Here is an 18,174-nt window from a genome sequence, read left to right as displayed (position 1 = left end):
GAATAAACAACTATTGATCACTTTTGTAAAATGGAACAAAAACGAAATTACCAAGAAAACAATACGTATCTATGACATATTCTGGTTAAACTGAATAATTTATTAATAAAAGCAGGTATTTTTCGATTATTGCCATTTTCTATCTTTTATGGATTCCCCCACCTTGAGTTGTCATGGTAACTAATCAATCAAATATTCTGCTGTGAAATAAAAGTTTTGTGTCCCGTTTACAGATGAGAAAATCCATGTTTTTTTATCACCGATTGCTTGGATACCTTGGCATAAACTTTGACGAACCATGCTGAGAACTATGCATAACTTAAAGTCTTCCTTGTCTTTTGTCCAGGAGGGAAAAAACTCTATATTTAAAGAACTGCATATTTATCTTAAAAATGATTCTACACTTAATTAAAAAAAAAGGTTTATTATAGTATGACGAAATTTCGCTTTACTGCATTCAATATCGTTAAATGCAAACTTATAAACCTTTTGATTTTTGTATTTTTTGCTATTATGCAATTGGAATCAATTTTAAATTTGAACATGTTACTAAGTTCTAGAATAAGTGAAAACAGGACTAAAAAACTGTGCAGGGTACCAACCATTTGTTTGCTTGGGGTCAGATTCTTGGATTGCTCTTAACTTGCTTATATACATATTTCATCAAAATGTTCTTCAAACTATGTTTAAATTTTCAAATACCACCATAAAACACATTTGATTTAAAATAGCATGATTTAATTGCCAACAGTTCGATTTTAAAATCTATTTTGATTATAAGCACCACAGAGAATGAGATACAGGACCATGGCAGAGGCGGATTTAGGCCCTGGGCCCCCCCTTTTTGGGAAAAAATTTGGTTGCTTATATAGGGAATCACTGAAGCATGACTGGAGCGGGCCCCCTCTTAGGTCAGTCAGTAGGCCCCCACTTGTGAAAATTTCTGGATCCGTCACTGCATGGTGCTTATAAAAAGGCCTTGGTCATTTTTTGGGCCCTTATGGCTTGCTGTTTATTCAATTAGGTTCTGTGTTGAAGACTATATATACTTTGACCTATAATGGTTTACTTTTATAAATTGTGACTTGGATGGAGAGTTGTCTCATTGGCACTCATACCACAGCTTCTTAAATCTACTTGAAAGAACACTACCATATATTGCTGAAGTCTATGTTACTGTGAGGTCAAGACTTTTCTTCTCAGAGTTCAATTTATTGAAAAGAAATGATTTAAATATCAGGCCTTGTGGTCATAAATTTTTTTAGCTAGTATTTCGCAATGAAGTCAGGACTTTAAAACAATGTAACAGCAAGGACTGTAGAAGTCCAAGTAATTAACAATGAGGTTGTGAATGGCCATCTTCACCAGACTCCTTTACTTTTAAATTATTGGTGTATAACATTGATGCACTTTTACAAGAAGATATATATTAAAGTATAATGTCTTTTGACATCTCGTGAAGGAAAAATACTTAAAATTGACTTTTGAACTGATAAAATCTGATCTATCTTTCAACTCTGATTAAAACAGACACAATTGACAATTCTATTTTATAGATATATTACATCATTAAACAAAAGTTCAAAATTTATGCATTTTCACAATTTTATCTATATTTATTCAAGCTCATTCATTTAACGAAATACTAAGCTATCCAATTTCTGTGGTATCAAGAAAAATTTGAATACATTATCCACGTTCTGAATTTTCCACAATAAATCCTCAAATTTAACCTTGATAAATACAAAAATTGCTTTTGTGGTGAAAAATATGAAAATTGTTCATAGTTTATAACAGAAAGAGTATTTTGGTGACATTTAGAGTTTAAATGTGGGAAAATAAATTTCAAGTACTCTAGCTTATAAAAAAACCTTGTACAAATGTAAATTTGTCATTTCCTCTTTGGTATATGAAATATTAACTTTAATTTAACAAAACCTCATTATTTTAAGTTTGTAACAAATAGCACCTGCAAAAATCCATGACAGTAGTGACACTTGAGAACTTTAAGGATGTTAAGATTGGCTGCTTATTGCCAGTTTCATATGTATACATTGTAATTATTTTGAGTGAAAAAGTCTCTGACACTTAAGATTCAGAAGAGAATCTGTTTGACTATGTTAAGAATTTGGCAATATTGCCAGTTTCCTAATTGTTAAGTGGTATAATTATTATGAATGTGAAAAAAATAATCCCTTAAACTTCAAAACAAAACCTGAATGTATCATTTTAAATGTTACCATAAATTATTCGGTTTGAAATAGTCCTGGAGACTTCAGAAGAAAAACTGCGAAGAATGGCAAAAATGGCATTGTTTATATGTTACCATCAGGGGTCGAATTTAAGCTTTTTAGTGTACTGGCCAGCCGGACCAGTAGACTTTAGATCTACTGGTTCCGGCTTAAAATTTACTGGTCCTGCAAAAATGACAGATGCTTAGTTTTATTTTCCTCAGCTGCTTTCCTCTTCTTTATTCCAAAAATAGCACCCCCAATACCCTAAAAATAATTTCTCAGGTTTATTTTTTTGTAAACAAACCGAGATAGAAATGCAATCATTGATTTTAACGAAAAATTTCTACTGGTCTGACGGACCACCAGCTGACAAAATCTACTGGTCCGACACAAATTCTACTGGTCACTGACCACCGGACCAGCACCAATTTCGACCCCTGGTTACCATACATTATTCAGATTTTGAAATTAAGTCCACAGCAATTTAGAAGTTTTGCAATTATGTCGACACGATCTGTCTGAGCCATGTAGAATCTAGACAGTTCCATAAATTTCTAAGAAATTGATGTTTGATTGCCAATGGAACAACTCATCTCCAGAAACCACATGACAAGAAGTCAGAAACTCCAGGTCATTGACTGCCTTCAACAAAAGCAAAACCCATACCGCACATGACATAGGTTTTATCATGGCAACTGTGAATTTGTCTCCAGAACAACTATATCCAACAGCACAATTAAAAAAAAAATGCTCAAAATGTATTAAAAGGTTCAAATTTAATGTTATATTTTAATGAATGGAGGCATTCTAGAATCTGCATATAAAGTTACCAAGGTGCAAGTTCGGCACAATCTTTACTTAGTTTTTATTACTCTTAAACAGTTTCTTTGCTTTAAGAATTTACGAAATCTGATAATTTTCTATAACATAAATACTACAATAAATGTATGACTGCATATTTCTATACTAGTTACAAATTTCAATACCATTAAAAACTTTCAAAATATGATCTTTTTGTGTTTAAATCAAAGTTTTACCATTTGAAATAAAACTTTTATTGAATTTCAATTCATTCCAATTTCAAACATTTACTTTAAGTTGGTTTCATGCCAAAACCCATTTTCTCTTTTAAGAATTCAACTATTTTGCAAACATAAGTCTTTAAAAAGTACTGCCTTTTAATATTACAAAAGTTCTCATATTTTTGCAGAAGTTTATTTGACCAGAACTAAGTTAAACTTAAAAAGCTTAAAAGAATTTATTGAAATTAGTACAATGGGTGTTTAAAGTAACTAAGGCAACTTATACTAATGTTAAACACATTTCATTGTCGGGTCGGAAAATATGAAAATATTCTGACCTCACAAAACTATTATTTAATAAAATCTAAATCCTTATTATTAAATAGTTGAAAAACTTTATAATTTTTTTTTCTTTAGTTTTTAAATCTTATCGTAGATTTTAATTTCTTTACAAAATTAGCCCAAGGACTTTCAAACGTCTTTGGTTACACGACTTTTAAACTAAAAATCAATTTTCAACAAAATTTCAATTTTGATAAGTAATAGTATATATTATATGAAAAATTCAATATTTGGCATGAGTGACAGATTTATATATAAAGGGTAAAACGTTTTTTTTTTATCAAAATCTACCAGTCTGAAAAGAATTTAAAATACAAATTAATCATATGTGTACACATTTTCAAATAGAGTTTACACATTGTGGACAAGTTGCTATAGCGATGGAGATCTATATTACTTAATTAGGTATTTTGTATATATTGTGACCTTTTTACATAGATTAAAACTTGACTTTGGTAACTATAGAAGTAAACGGTGTGTGACTCCGAAAGATATCACAGTTTATTAATCCGAATACGTTTATGTGAAAAATAGTTAAATACTATATAAATCTTTTTAATGAATATTTAATTTGCCAATAAGTTCAAACAATAATCCAAACTAAATAAATTCTATACATAAATTTTTATCAGATAAAGGGCTTTTAAAAGGTTTGGATTATTTCAAAATTGCACTTTTTTGTAAAGACGAATAAAAGACGTAAATTAATTGATCGATCTGGTTTCCAGTTGAGTGGCTGCATAAAATAGATTTATTTGTTTTAAAGAACATTTATTTAATTACAAATAAAGAGATTTTAACCTAATGCAGTGGGATTGAATTACGTACGACAAAGTTAAACTAAATTTTAACTAAAAATATTTACCATTTAATCACCTTAGTAAACTTCGTTAAAACTGAATTAATTAGTATATCATTCAGGAGAGGTTTAGACTTGATGAAGACATTTCTTTTAACAAATAATTAAAAATGCAAGAAAAGAGAGTTTTTATGATTTTTTTAATGTTTCATAAAAATTTTGTTCCTGTTCAATGATTTTAATTAATCAAATTACTGGGGTTCAAATTAGTGTATGTCTGAGTTCCATTCTGTAATTCTTTGACTGCAAAAGTCAAGGACTGCATTTTCTTTACATTTGTGCTGTATATTAGGACCAATGATGACTTTTTTAAGTTAAAAAAAGGCCTTTCACTGGAAAATTCAAATGGTCCTGACTCCTGAACTCCATTCTTTAAAGCAAATTACAACTCCTTTTAGATCTATCTTGTTAAATTAGCTCTGCAGAAATGCAGATTATAATTAAACCTCTGTATGGGTGACTTTAATTAGGAATAAAAAAAAATTCTAAATTACATTCAAAGCTGCATTTCCTGAAAATAAACTAAATATTGCGTAAATTTAACACAGATAAAATATCAAAATACATACCATCTCCTTGCTTCAGTTTTTGAGCAGCATTTACAAAGTTTGCATAGATGCCTTTCTTGTCGGCCATGCTGAGGTTGTTCAGCCCATTCTTCTGTTGTGAGACAGCCGTCAGGACTTTAGCAATGTCTTTTCCCTGAGCCATGGTCGTCTGCAGAATCTGGTTAGAGTTGAAGTTAGCAAGGGGCACCTGTTTTGTCAGACCATCAGAGTTACCACTAAAACCATACATTTGCAAGAGTTCATTCATTGTACTTTCAGCATAGTCTTTTAATACAGTAATATCTACATTTGGACTTTTTACAGCAGCATTTTTCTGATTATTTTCAGCAGTTTTGGTGGACAAGTCTTCAGCAGTATTGGCAACATCAGCAGTTTTGGACAAATCTTCCGCCATCAATGACAAATCTTCGGCAGTTTCGTTTTCACTATCAGCTGCATTGTTAGAGTTAAAACTATCACTACTACCAAAAGATTTGGTCATCGACAAATCTAATGGTGCATTCATAAGACTAGATTTTAAGTTTGAAGGTTTACGGGAATGTTTTCTACTATTGAAAAATGGCGGTGATGGCGCCGGTGGAATCTGTTTTGAGTGCCGTAAAGCAGAAGCAGCAGCCATAGCCGCTGCTATATCAATTGACTTGTCAGTGACAGGGGGTACATATGTGTCGGCTGCTACACCGCTGTCATTAGAAATGTTATTTTTATCACATGATAAATCAGACTCGTTCTCTAAGCTATCCACATCGTCAGATTCATTTTCAGGGGGGAATGTAGTGTTTTGATTATTAATCGTGTATTGTGCAAGTTCATCTTTCTCATCAAAATCGTCAATCTGATCTATTCTGTCCCTAACCTGATTTATATTTCTAGGAACAGCAAGTTTCCTTTTCCTACGACTAGATGATGAAACATTATTTTGAGAATTTTCGTTAAATTCCACCGGAGATTCACAGGTACTTCTACAATTCGTATCGTCATTTTCATCCGCCTCATTTCCATTCGATAATGACCGGAGAACATCAAAATTGTTGTTGTTCTCCTTGTGTCCATTAGTTGTCAGGTCCTGGGGGACTAAAGGTTTATATGGTGTCGATGTTGATGGTAGGGGGCTATTGTCATCGTTATCATTGTTGATTCGTTTCAATTTGGCACAAATGGCATCAAGGGATCGTGGCTTTGTTTTAAGAGCCATATTGTTCCAGCAACCCTGGACCCAGCTATCTTCAGAAGAAAATCTGTGGCCCCCTATTTTCTGAAAAGACATAAAAAAATATCTCAATTATAATGACATTAGTAATTATTGAAAAACTCTTATTTTAAGTCCTTAAAACTTTTTGACATTACAGATCTTTTCATTCAGTACTGAACAAGGTGAATTTGCAAATTTCCTACATTTATGTATTTATAATTTGAATTTAAACATATATAAATTAATGTATTTAAATGCAACTTATTTATGAAACTTTAAAATGCACATCTGCACATGTGTCAAGTTTGGAATAATCCAGTGTATGTCAACTGTAGAAGTCATTAAATTGAAAAAACAATTACAAATGTTGAGATGCAAAGTCCATGTTATAGTATGGAAAACCTACAATATAAATCTCTAAAAAAATAAAATAGGAAAAATTTGGAGGTGCACTTCTTTAAGACTTAAATACTTATGAACCTGAAGTAAAATAGGATTTCAAAGACAGTCTATTTCTTTAGATTTATTCTCCTTTTACACACATCATTCTTTGGATTATATTTAATTATTTATCTAGAAAAATGAAATGCTGACAAATATGCAAATTACCCATATTTCCATAAGAAAAATTAAAATAAAGAGATCTGACTTCACAAGCAGACCTGTCAATTAAGTCTCTCCTTAAGACTCAGTCTTAGATGCAATTGTCCCAATATAAAATTTGTTGGTCAAATGGTCAGATAAATATCTGACTCAAGGCTATATAGTCACTGACTACATTAGAAGTCAATGAAAAGCGATCTTTGGATGAAGAATACTCGTATATCTTTATTCTCATCACCAAATACATAGGTACAGAGAAGACATGCATGTATAATACAATATATTTACTGCAACCTTATATAATCTGAGCAGGTACAAGTGTTAAAAAAAAAGATTTTCTAATACCAAAAAATTCTTCAGTAACTTTCATTTCTACTTCTTATTAACATCATCCCCCAATAATGAATGAAAGATGATTGGCCATGATCTATCTAAAAATTTCATGAACTATCATTTATCACAAAAATAAATTACATAACTGATAAGTACTTTCAGTTTCATAATTTATAAATATGAAAATTTCTGCTAACCAACTAAATAATATAAGTCATAAAAGTGGTTAAAGTTTTAAAAATGTCAAACAAAAAACCAATAAATTCTCTAACCCAGTTTTGTTGTAATCTTACCTATGTAAGGAGATATATATATGACAATAAAAAAACACAAAAAAAATCTTCTTTTTAAAAGGTGCAAACTAATTGTTGATTGATTCCATGGTAATAGTTAAATACTCTTTTCAAAAACTTAAATTATATGCTTCACAATAGACTGAGCAGGTCCCTATTCAATAACAAAAGAGAGGATAATGTAAAAATGAAAACTTCTTAAAAAAGACGTATTTCAAGAGAAAAATCTTTAGTATAACTATGGAAATAACTGTCCTTTAATTCTTATTGATATGTAACACAAAAGCAAGGACTTTTAATGAAGAAAAACAAGTATTTACTAAATTGTTTTGTTTCAAATCCTCTTATTTCATTGACTTGAAAGAACTCATGTAAATTAATCTTTCAGGCATAGCAATCAGTGAGAATTTTATCAATTTATTGATTTATTGATTTTTCTGTGATTCTATAATAGAGAGAACAATACAAGACTTGTAAAAAGACATAAAATAATTATTGAATCGTTATGTATATTTAAGGAAATTGCAAATATCTGGGAAATGAGAAATATCTTTTTGTTTACATTATATACATCTATATGAATTGACCCATCTTTGTGACATAAAACTTTGACAAGCCCAATGGACTCAAATTGAGTGTCCAGTAACAAGTTTATAAAAGAGAATTTAAAAGCCTCATAGATATCATTCTTGACAAATTTTGTGAAAAACTTGTCAGGAGCCAGTAAGCTAAAACATCAAGTTTACAACAAAAATATTCTTTAAAAAGAAGGCTATAAACATGACAAGAATATTGAAATAGTTTACTTATCATAAAAATGTATACTTTTAATTTGTCTTCCTGGTTTAACAATACCTTTGAATTAAATGCACCATGCATTAAAAATTAAAATTTTTTCATCATTTCCAAAAATTATGAATAAAAATGGTTTACCTGTTGGTATGAAATTTCCTAACTGTGATCAAATTTTTCTTCCAGGTATTTAATAAATATATACATATATATATAAATACATACCATATATAATTTCATTTGAAAAAATCTTGTAAAACACAATCGCTACGTTTAAATCTTTTCACAAAAATTTAATCTTCCATAATACCTCTAAAAACGTTGATATCGTACTAATGAATAATTATGAGACGGTAGGTTTCATGATTTGCATATTTTTGTGACATTTATTTCTGTGATATTGTTTAGTAATTATTAAAACAAAATGAATTGGATATGCTGACAAATACATAACACGCCACTTCATCAAAGGTGTCATATTTATACCACTGTCAACATGCATCAACTAATTAGTGAAATTAATTTAACAAATTTCTTGTAATTTACAAGTTTTGCATAATTTTTTTTATCTTTACATTTTATGTAAGTTTTAATTTTCTGACATTACTTTAACCCTAGGTTAATCAGTGCAGTCATCTGAAAAGCTCATAAGATGTTAAATTTAATTTATGTTTTCCTGGTAAAACGGTAATTGCAGAAAAAGGCAGCAAGATGATAAATGAGGCATCCACCTTCATTACCTTTGCTTAATTTGGTAAGCAAAGTATACTTTTTCATTCTCAATTTTATTACACAGATTAAAGTTCAGTATCAAATTTTGACATAGTCAATCCTCTTTTGTAATTAACCTGTTAAATGCTCTGTTAGGTCAAAGAAACTTAATATTCTGTCTGTCTGTTCCTTTTGTCCCCAATACTTGACATATAATTTGGTTTCCTTATTTTATATCTAAAAATAAGAATATGTGTTATGATTGCCAATGAGACAACTCTACACCAGAGACCAAAATGTCAAATATGCCTTCTCTATAAAGTTTTCAAAGTCACTATGCCCACGATCTGCTAAGAAACCCATCATGTTCAAAATAAACCTGTCCCTTTTAAATTTTACAAAATCTGTCAAATAAAATTAAAATCATACCTGCCAAACCAATCTCAAAGCTTGCTTGGAACTTGAAACACATACATAAAATTGAGAATGGAAATGGGGAATGTGCCAAAGAGACAACAACCCGACCATAGAGCAGACAACAGCAGAAGGTCACCAACAGGTATATTTTTTTTTTTATTTAACCTTTTTACTAAATGCTGAGGCAAACAATTTGTTTCAAGTATTTGACAAGATGTTTTTCAGCATGTCTAAAAAAGTTAACTTAGATTCAGAACTCACTACTCATGCTTAGAGTAATGATTATGTTGGATGTGAAATTTATTACTGAAAAGTCTGTCTCACAAATAGTTCCCCCAAAACACATGAAGACACAACTGAACTCTATAATTGATTTTAACTAAATATTGTCTTATGTGTGTTGTATCATAAGAAATCTACATTATCCATGCATGAACACAAACTTGACTGAGCCTCTCTACTCAACATATTTTCGCATTCTTTTCAACTTTTAGGCCAATTAAAATTAATTGGTAGATTTTCATCCCCGCCCGCCCCTCTGAAATCGTCCCGCCCCGATTTTTGTTATTTTGAAAAATTTTCGATTTCCGGATTTGTTCATCTCCGTTTCCGGTAACCGTCAAAAATTGTGTTTCCTTCCAAACTTCCGGTTTCAAATTTGGAAATAAAAATTAAAAAATAAAATCCTCCCACCCGCCCCATTTTTTTCAAAAATTTGGATGAAAATCTACTAATTAATTTTAGTTGGCCTTACCACGATATTTTAATATTTTATTTGATAGTATGCAATTTATCTTTGTTACAGCCTTGAAGAAGAACCAGAGTTCTATATGGTTTATTTTAGTCAAGACAATTCTGGACTTTTAGAAGTTCTCCTGATTTCAAAGAAAAATTTTATTTTTTCAAATGGATTTAAGAGTTTTGCCTATTAGTTAAACTTGCTAAAGTAACACTGCTTCTTACTTGGTAATTATTTATAAAGTTTATAGTCAGCAAATATTCAGTAAAACTAAGTATTTTAAAAGTCTTGTGGACTTACAACCAAACAAGGTGAGATTTGTCCATACGAGGTCCATACATAATAAATTTGAATTTTGAATTTTCACTTACAAGTATCTAAATAAGGAGATATGTTCACAACTTTGCATTAAAACGCTTTTTTTTATAATAAAGTCCTATACCTTTTAACCTAAAGTTGACCTACAATTTTATAGAACGAAGAATTGACATTTTTACCAGATAAATATACTTACCTAAGCGAACTTGAAATTTTGTTACAATTTAATTCAGATTACATGTATACTATATCAATTTAGATAAAATTGACAAAAATAAAATTGTACAGTCAAGTGTACGTATTTGGAAAGTTATATGACCCTACATGACAAACCACCGAAAAATGTCAAAATTTTGTCAATGTCAATATTTTTTTTTTGCAGTTTTATAATTTGGTAACATGAGTAATAAATGTCTGATTTATAACAGCACTCTAGTAGCTCAGTGTGGGAACCAAGCATTTTTACTAAATTTTCAAATGGTACTGTTTTTAAACAAGGGGCTAACATATGTTTAATGTTATTTTAACCACAAGTATTTAACATGAATTTTTGTGTTTCAGCTGCTGAATATTTGAAATTTGTTAAAACTAGTACTGGTCTTCATGTAAACAGTTAAAATTTATTTTTCAAAATATGACAGTTTAAAAGATACATACATGACATAGGGAAAATGCTAGAAAATGTATTTAAAGTGCTCAGGAATAAAATACTAGAGCAACCATTTAACATGTGTATATATATCAAAAGATTTTTTTCTTTGTAATTGCAATTACTCATCTTGATTAAGTCCTTAACAATATCAATGAATCAGATGTACACACCACGGATAAAAGTCAAGATTTCTTGTCTGCACATGCACAAACCAAGGATAAAGTTCAAGATGTCTTGTAAGGTGTCAGCTGACCAGTTTGACCTTGAACTTTTACCTCAGAAATGTTGCATGCATTGACAAAGTAAAGCAACAATGATTTTATTGCTGTTCTTCATCTCAAAGTCACTATGAAGCATTCATCATTGAGCAAGAGCTTTTGTTTGCAAGAAACTTGTAAGAATTTGCTGAAAAGCAGTGAATTCACTCTGGGCACAGACTAGTAAAAATTGGTTTGGTCCATTAATAGATATGCATTACTGGACCAATGAATGACTAGTAAAATTTTGATTTTATCCAAATCATATATGTAAATGTGCTTTAAAAAAGAGTCTGGTCCAGTAAAAAAGAATGGCCCCAATGTCTAGGTGATTTCTCAAAGCCTTGGAGCCTTGGAGCCACTGGAAAAGCTATGCTCAAAACTATTCTTTTTAGACAACAGCAATTTTATATTTTTTTCATCTAATGAGTGCCAGATCTGAGGAAAACAAAGAACAGTAAATAAGTTAAAGCAACTTTCTGTTTCAAAAATTTATACTGTCAAAATTTCTCAAAAAAATCAACCATGGATCTTAAGGTGGTACCTAACACTACAGGGAAATAACTCTGGAAAAATCAGCTAAACGTTTTGATTATGTTGTGTTGTTATGCATAAAGGAATATTAAGCTTCTCAATGATCAAAATAAGTGTTTGTCAAACTGCTATATAACCAGTGTAATTTTTCTGATCAAACGGTTGGTTCAAATTTTTTGAAATTTTTATATTTTTGTCAAATGGTCAAAGTAAATACTTTGTCAAAACTTAAGAAAATTAAACGAGCCAAATTAATTTTAGTTAAAGTGTTGGGTACCACCTTAACTGGACTTTTCATACTTATAATTCTTAACATTTTATGGGCATACATGGATTAAAGACATACAAAATTACTGGTTTCTCTTTTTTCCTTTGAATTTTTTCAGATTTAATCATATTTTTACAGGAAATGTTGTGTTCAGCATTTTAAACAGTTCAGTTTATACCATGTATACATTTCTGTACATGAAAGTACATCTGACGTTTTACAATGTTTTATGTTCACTTTCATTAATTTTAATGTTATTTTCATTTTCACTTAATTTCATTTACATAAAAGATAAGTTTTTCCTAATTTTTCAAAGGTACTTGTACATGTAGATTGAAACAATGAAATATTTGGATTTATAAACAAAACTTTTGAGGTCCATAAGTTTTCATCAAGGACTTGTTAAGTTTGTGAAAATTACAATGCTTTAAAAAAAAAAGAAAGAAAAAAAAAGCTCTTGTTGCATGTTGGTCGTTATATGAATAAAATTAGATGTGGGATACATTGATGTGACAGCAACCCAAAGAAAACAAAAAAAAGACATTTACAGGTCAACATTCATTTTTCCACCAAATTAAAAAAAAAAGTAAAATCTTTTAGAATAAGGTAAATAAAGGCCAGTATATACAGCATATGTATTTAAGTAACATTTCAAACATTTCATAGCTATGAACAAGTGCCTACACAGCACACTCAAGTGCTCATACAGTACACTGTATGAACTGTTAATACTATACTTATTGTATGTGAATTAAGCAGGGTTGACCAAAACGATCACATCCAATTCCTTAAAAATTTAACCTAAACTTAACCATAAAAATTTGTATGACTACACTATGAAAATTTCTAAATCTTTCAATACTATACTTATTGTAACTGAATTAAACCTGGAGAACCAAAAAGATCACATCCAAATTATTAAAATTTCACTTGATCATAAAAAGTTTGTATGTAACACCCTATGCGTCTATCTGTTCCAGGAATAATGACAAGACACTCCGATTTTGTTACTTTTCCGTCAGTTTCCAATTCTATGCATGATTTTAACGGGATTCTTCCAATTTTTACATTTCCTTGTAAAGAATTGATTTCCATCCCGTATCTTATTACGTTTAATGAGAAAAATACCTGTTTGGACAATTATTCAATTAAAAGTGCTTAAACCAATTAAAAATCAATAAACATTACCTGGTGATGCAGGTGTGAATGAAGAGTCTCCAAAGTCTACTTCTCAAAAGATTCCACATACCTGTGGGTTGTGTTAAAAATTTTGGGGTATTGTCATGACAACCAAGATAAATTCCTATTGGAGGGTATGCATCAATAGTTGCTATAACAATCAAATTGTGCCAACAATGATTTTCTAACAGAAATCAATTAGCTTAGCTAAATTCTTGTTTTTATCGTAAACCTGCATATTTATTGTATAGGGAAGTTTTGAACTTTTTTCACAGTTGACGGAGCACCATTGTAAAATTTTGTCATATTCGACTATATCTCATTTTCCGTGAATTGAAACATTAAATAACCGATTGTGACTTAATTGATATCATCTAAAATGTCTGAATGTTCAAATAATTTTAAACTTTAATGAAACGTAATACGGCTCATGAGCACCAACTAAGGTTTATCGATAGGGTGAAATAGCTTTTTCACAAATGTTTGTCTATTTGTCCTAAAACTCAATAACTAATATACACATTCAAAAGATCAATTGTTAACGGTACAGAATTATCTCAAAATGACTAACGATAATTCTGTCTTGTGAAATTATGAAGAAATATGAGAAAAATATCACAATCAATTAAGGACAATAAGTTCTAATTTTTAAATGCTTATTATTGTTAATCCTTTTGTTTAATATTGCACATTCCTTGCTATTACTATAAAGTTTTTTTTAATAGATATCTTCAAATTGTAAAATGTAATAGCTACTATAAACTGTGAGTTTCGTAAGTTGAGAAAAGTACTGAGATGGGATTAATACATAAACTAAGATTTTCATCCATCCTCAGACATAAATGATAAATCAATGACAATGTAATACGAATTAAAGAAACAATGCCGAATGATATTTAACGATAAATAACTGATTCACAGTTTTAGATGCGGATGATTATGTGTGACGGACATCCATATATATGTTTTCTAAGGTTTAAATTTAAATACTTATTGAGACTGTGAAATCATTTCATCATGGTTAATTTATAGTTAAAATTTCACAAATTCAACCAAGATGCACTTTTTTAAAAGAAATTTTAATAGAAATACTTCAGTACATTTTTTATGCACATTTGTTCAGATTATGCAACAAATGATTAATTGTCTTATGTCTCTTAATCATTTAGGTTACAAGCACAGAAAGTTACAAAGTTCATGAAAGGCAATCCTAACGATTTTCAATTTTCTTTTTTTTTTAAGTATAATTATATAAATACCACATTAAATACTGAAATTTATGGAATTTGAAAGGAAAGTTTAAGGGCAGGAAATCTTGTTTTAGTGTTTTAAACTTGTACAACTTCCTTAGGAAATCCAATTAACTAACTTCAAATAAAGCTACTCATATTCATAGTCAAATTTTTGTGAAAAACTTTTTGAATAAGGGGAAATAACTCTGCAAAACACTTTCTTTCCAAATTGATAATAGAAACTCAGCACAGTATGAAGAAAAAATTTATGTTGTACCTATTATTTATTTAAGATGCATACTGTGTGCACAAATGTTTCCTTTAATATATATGCTGCACATTTTCAATAATTATAAACAATTACATGTACTTAAAGCAAATATTTTATCTTATTTATGAAACCCCCAAAAAATTGCTTTACTGGAAATTATGCTTTGCAAATAATATTTGGCAAAAAGCATAAGGGACAGCTTTAATAACAAAGCAAGGGAACAGAGCTATTATCCATAACTTAGCACAAGTAAAGGGATGGAAAGGGGCTTTTAAAGTTATAATCAAAGAGACATGAGTTTCATCTTTAAGCAGAGCTACAGAGCTTTTATCTCAAAGCATTTAGACAAAAGAATTTTACCACAAGGCACAAGGAAAGAGATTTTACCACAAATTTAGAAGGGACCAGGCTTTTTCAAGGTGGTTTTGAAAACTTTAAGCTATTATTCTTATAACACATGTAATAATGTTCCAAATATAAAAGAAACAAGCCAAACATCCATGCTGATGAATTTATATTCTGACAAATTTGAGTAAGCATGTTGATTGCTCTTTAATTAGGAGCAAAAAGAACAGCCAAACTGAGTTGAATCTTCTGCTAAAAATTGCTTAAGTATGCTGGAATAGTTAAAAGGTTTATTCAATTCAAGTCAGAGATGATAATTTGCACATTTTTGCAATCTCAACAACATTATTTCAAAGGCAATGACTGTATATATTATAGATAAATACATACAAGAACTTTTATTTGCACATGCTAAAATTTTCTATTATCCTTCCCTTAAAAGTTTTGAAAAGTTATTACGCCTAAATATATTGTTCAAGTTACTACTAGCAACTGAAGATCATTTGACAAACAACTTACACTTTTAAATCATGTTAGTTAAACATTAATAATATTCATATAAAGTTTAAAATCCATTGAATTTTTGTTATTCTTATGAAAAAGTCCCATATTTTCATCCTTGACAATTTTCTATTACTAAAAATGATTATAAATCTACTCTTTTATTATTTTTAAATTCCATTTTGAAAATTCTTTCGTTACAGTAAACTTCTTAAAAATTTAAAAAGTGGTTATTATATTCCAAAGAAATTAAGTTTTATTTTACAGTTGGGATTTAGCCAATTTTCCGATATGGCTTTAATCTTTAAAATTTCATGTCCCAAAACAAAAGCTATCTTGTTACCATAGTTATTTAAACAGTCAACACTAATAATATTTACCTGTATTTCACATAAAAAGAAATAACAAAGTTACTACATATATATATATATTCAGGGTATATTTATATTGTATTCTGTACCTGGGACAATTTTCATGACTAAACATGCTAAACCTGTTCAGTTAAAGTGGTGATTACACATATCCATGGCAACAAAAATTTCTATACAGGACTTTTCTTGTAAATCAATAAAATTTTGAATTAATCTTTAATTGAGTGTAATATTTAACATGATTGACAATTTACCTTTTTATGAAGGTATCTGAATATTTAATCATGTCATGTTTTCAGATAATTCAAGTTTATCACAGCTTGGTGATTAAATATTAATTCTTTTAATTACATCTATTGTATTATCTATTACAAATTATGAGATTTGTCATTTAAAACAATATTATGAATAACAGTTTTCCAAACAGAATTTACAGTTTTAATTCTTGCAGGATTTTACTGTTGAATTATATCAATTATTTTGGTTTCAATTCATCAGCTGATTTTCAAAGCAAAATCATGCAAAACCAAGGTTAATACATAATTTATAAGAGTCTCTGCATCTCTGCAAAAAGTTGATATCTGAGATCAAGATTATATAGCCTCATCTTATGGTCTATATACTTTTAAGTATATATCTATACAGAATTCTTACAGTAGAGGAGGGAGGGGTATTTTTTTCTTTAAATGTGTTGAGTTGATGGGGTGGATAGAGAAATATCTATGGTTGATCAAGGAGCTATCATAAAGGGGTTAGGGGAGAGGGGACCCTCTTGGATCCCATGAAAGAGCCTCTGATTGAAATTATATGTTGTAAGCTTGTATAAATGTGATTAATTCTTAAGGCAAAAGATGATTATATATTTTTATCTACCACTTTTAAGAACACATTATAGCTTGAAAACTGAGATAATAAGTCCATATTTGTATATTTTTGTGTGTAGCTCATAATAAAATTATAAATACTGATGCAAACAAAGCAATTCATATTCATTGCCATGGGTATAAATTTTCATACTTTTTTGGAGAATCAACTTTATAATTGAGGAACAACTTATAATAGCTAATATTACACAAAACATTGGGAGTTTTATATAAATCCTATCTGTAAAGATACATATATGTATGTTTCTCAAAAGATTATTTTTTACAATTATAGATAGATTTTACCACAATTTTATTACTAATTTTAAGAAAAAATAAAATATGTTAGGAGTTAAGAGTTGTCTTTTTGGCAATCAAACCCCATCTTCTTATTTTAATATATAAATGCAGCTTTTAATTTATCAATCTTTCTACATAATGTTTGTGCATAAAATTTATTTCACTAAGTTTATACAACATAGAAGGCTTTCCCTCCCCCTTTATTACTCAAAATCTATCAGGAGTTCTTGAAAAGGGTCATATGTTTTTACTGCCAAATTTTGCAAATGACCTCCACATTTTGGTACGTATGTTGCATTATAAATAATATGCAGCTATCAATTTCTTTGATTAGAAATTAAAAACTTCACATGTTGGACTTTTCATCTTCTTTCAGAGTTGCTACTCAAGTGTATGTAAATGTGAAGACTAAAGACTAAAGGGAGGGATAATTTTTGGGGTAATGACTTTAAATGTCCAACTTCAATCTGAATCTCAGCCTAGATAACTAGTGCTTTTTCTTTTATTCCAGAAAAAAGAGGGGTCATCTGATACTGGCCGCTGGCTAATGATGTGAGGTTAGTCTGACCTGATTGAGATGATACAAACTTTCCCATATTATTTTTACTTTGTCTACCTGGGACAGCCTTTTGAAATTATTGTTTATCTTCTTGACCTGGGGGGGGGGGGGGTTGTCTATGGGAGGGAGAAGAGGGAGAGATGCATTTTTACTGCACAGAGAAAATTTCTAAATATAATAGCAAATTAGTTCAAAAATTCTAAAACATAGTTTGATTTTAGACAAATATTGAACCAAACATTCTGCCTACAACCTTAATTGGGAGGTACTGAAAATGGTAACTTATTTCCAATTTAAACAAATAAGTAAATATTAAGTCTAATGTTAAGAAGATTAGTTGAATTACACACTGAAGTTGTCAAGAAATTATATAATATCTCTGTTATCATGTCATTCAAAAGTGATCAAGAAATCATCT

The 18,174-nt window shown here is 29.7% G+C and overlaps 1 protein-coding gene across 6 annotated transcripts in view; it reads right to left on the bottom strand.

The window, feature by feature from the left end:
• The window catches only part of LOC139501416 (zinc finger protein castor homolog 1-like), a 44,526-nt gene that overhangs the window by 25,628 nt on the left and 724 nt on the right, over positions 1 to 18,174 (bottom strand). For 4 of the 6 annotated variants that reach the window (XM_071290489.1, XM_071290487.1, XM_071290485.1 and 1 more), the window contains exon 2: positions 5,027 to 6,281. In XM_071290489.1, coding sequence (XP_071146590.1) covers positions 5,027 to 6,221 — 1,195 coding nt within the window. In that variant the 5' untranslated portion in view covers positions 6,222 to 6,281. Of the gene's footprint in view, positions 1 to 5,026; positions 6,282 to 8,464; positions 8,573 to 18,174 lie in introns of those variants that run through there. The other 2 variants (XM_071290483.1, XM_071290484.1) reach the window with 1 other exon arrangement.

Source organism: Mytilus edulis, chromosome 13 (genome assembly GCF_963676685.1).
Source record: "Mytilus edulis chromosome 13, xbMytEdul2.2, whole genome shotgun sequence".
NCBI classification, from domain to species: Eukaryota; Metazoa; Mollusca; class Bivalvia; order Mytilida; family Mytilidae; genus Mytilus; species Mytilus edulis.
This window is presented reverse-complemented; position numbering and strand designations above follow the sequence as displayed.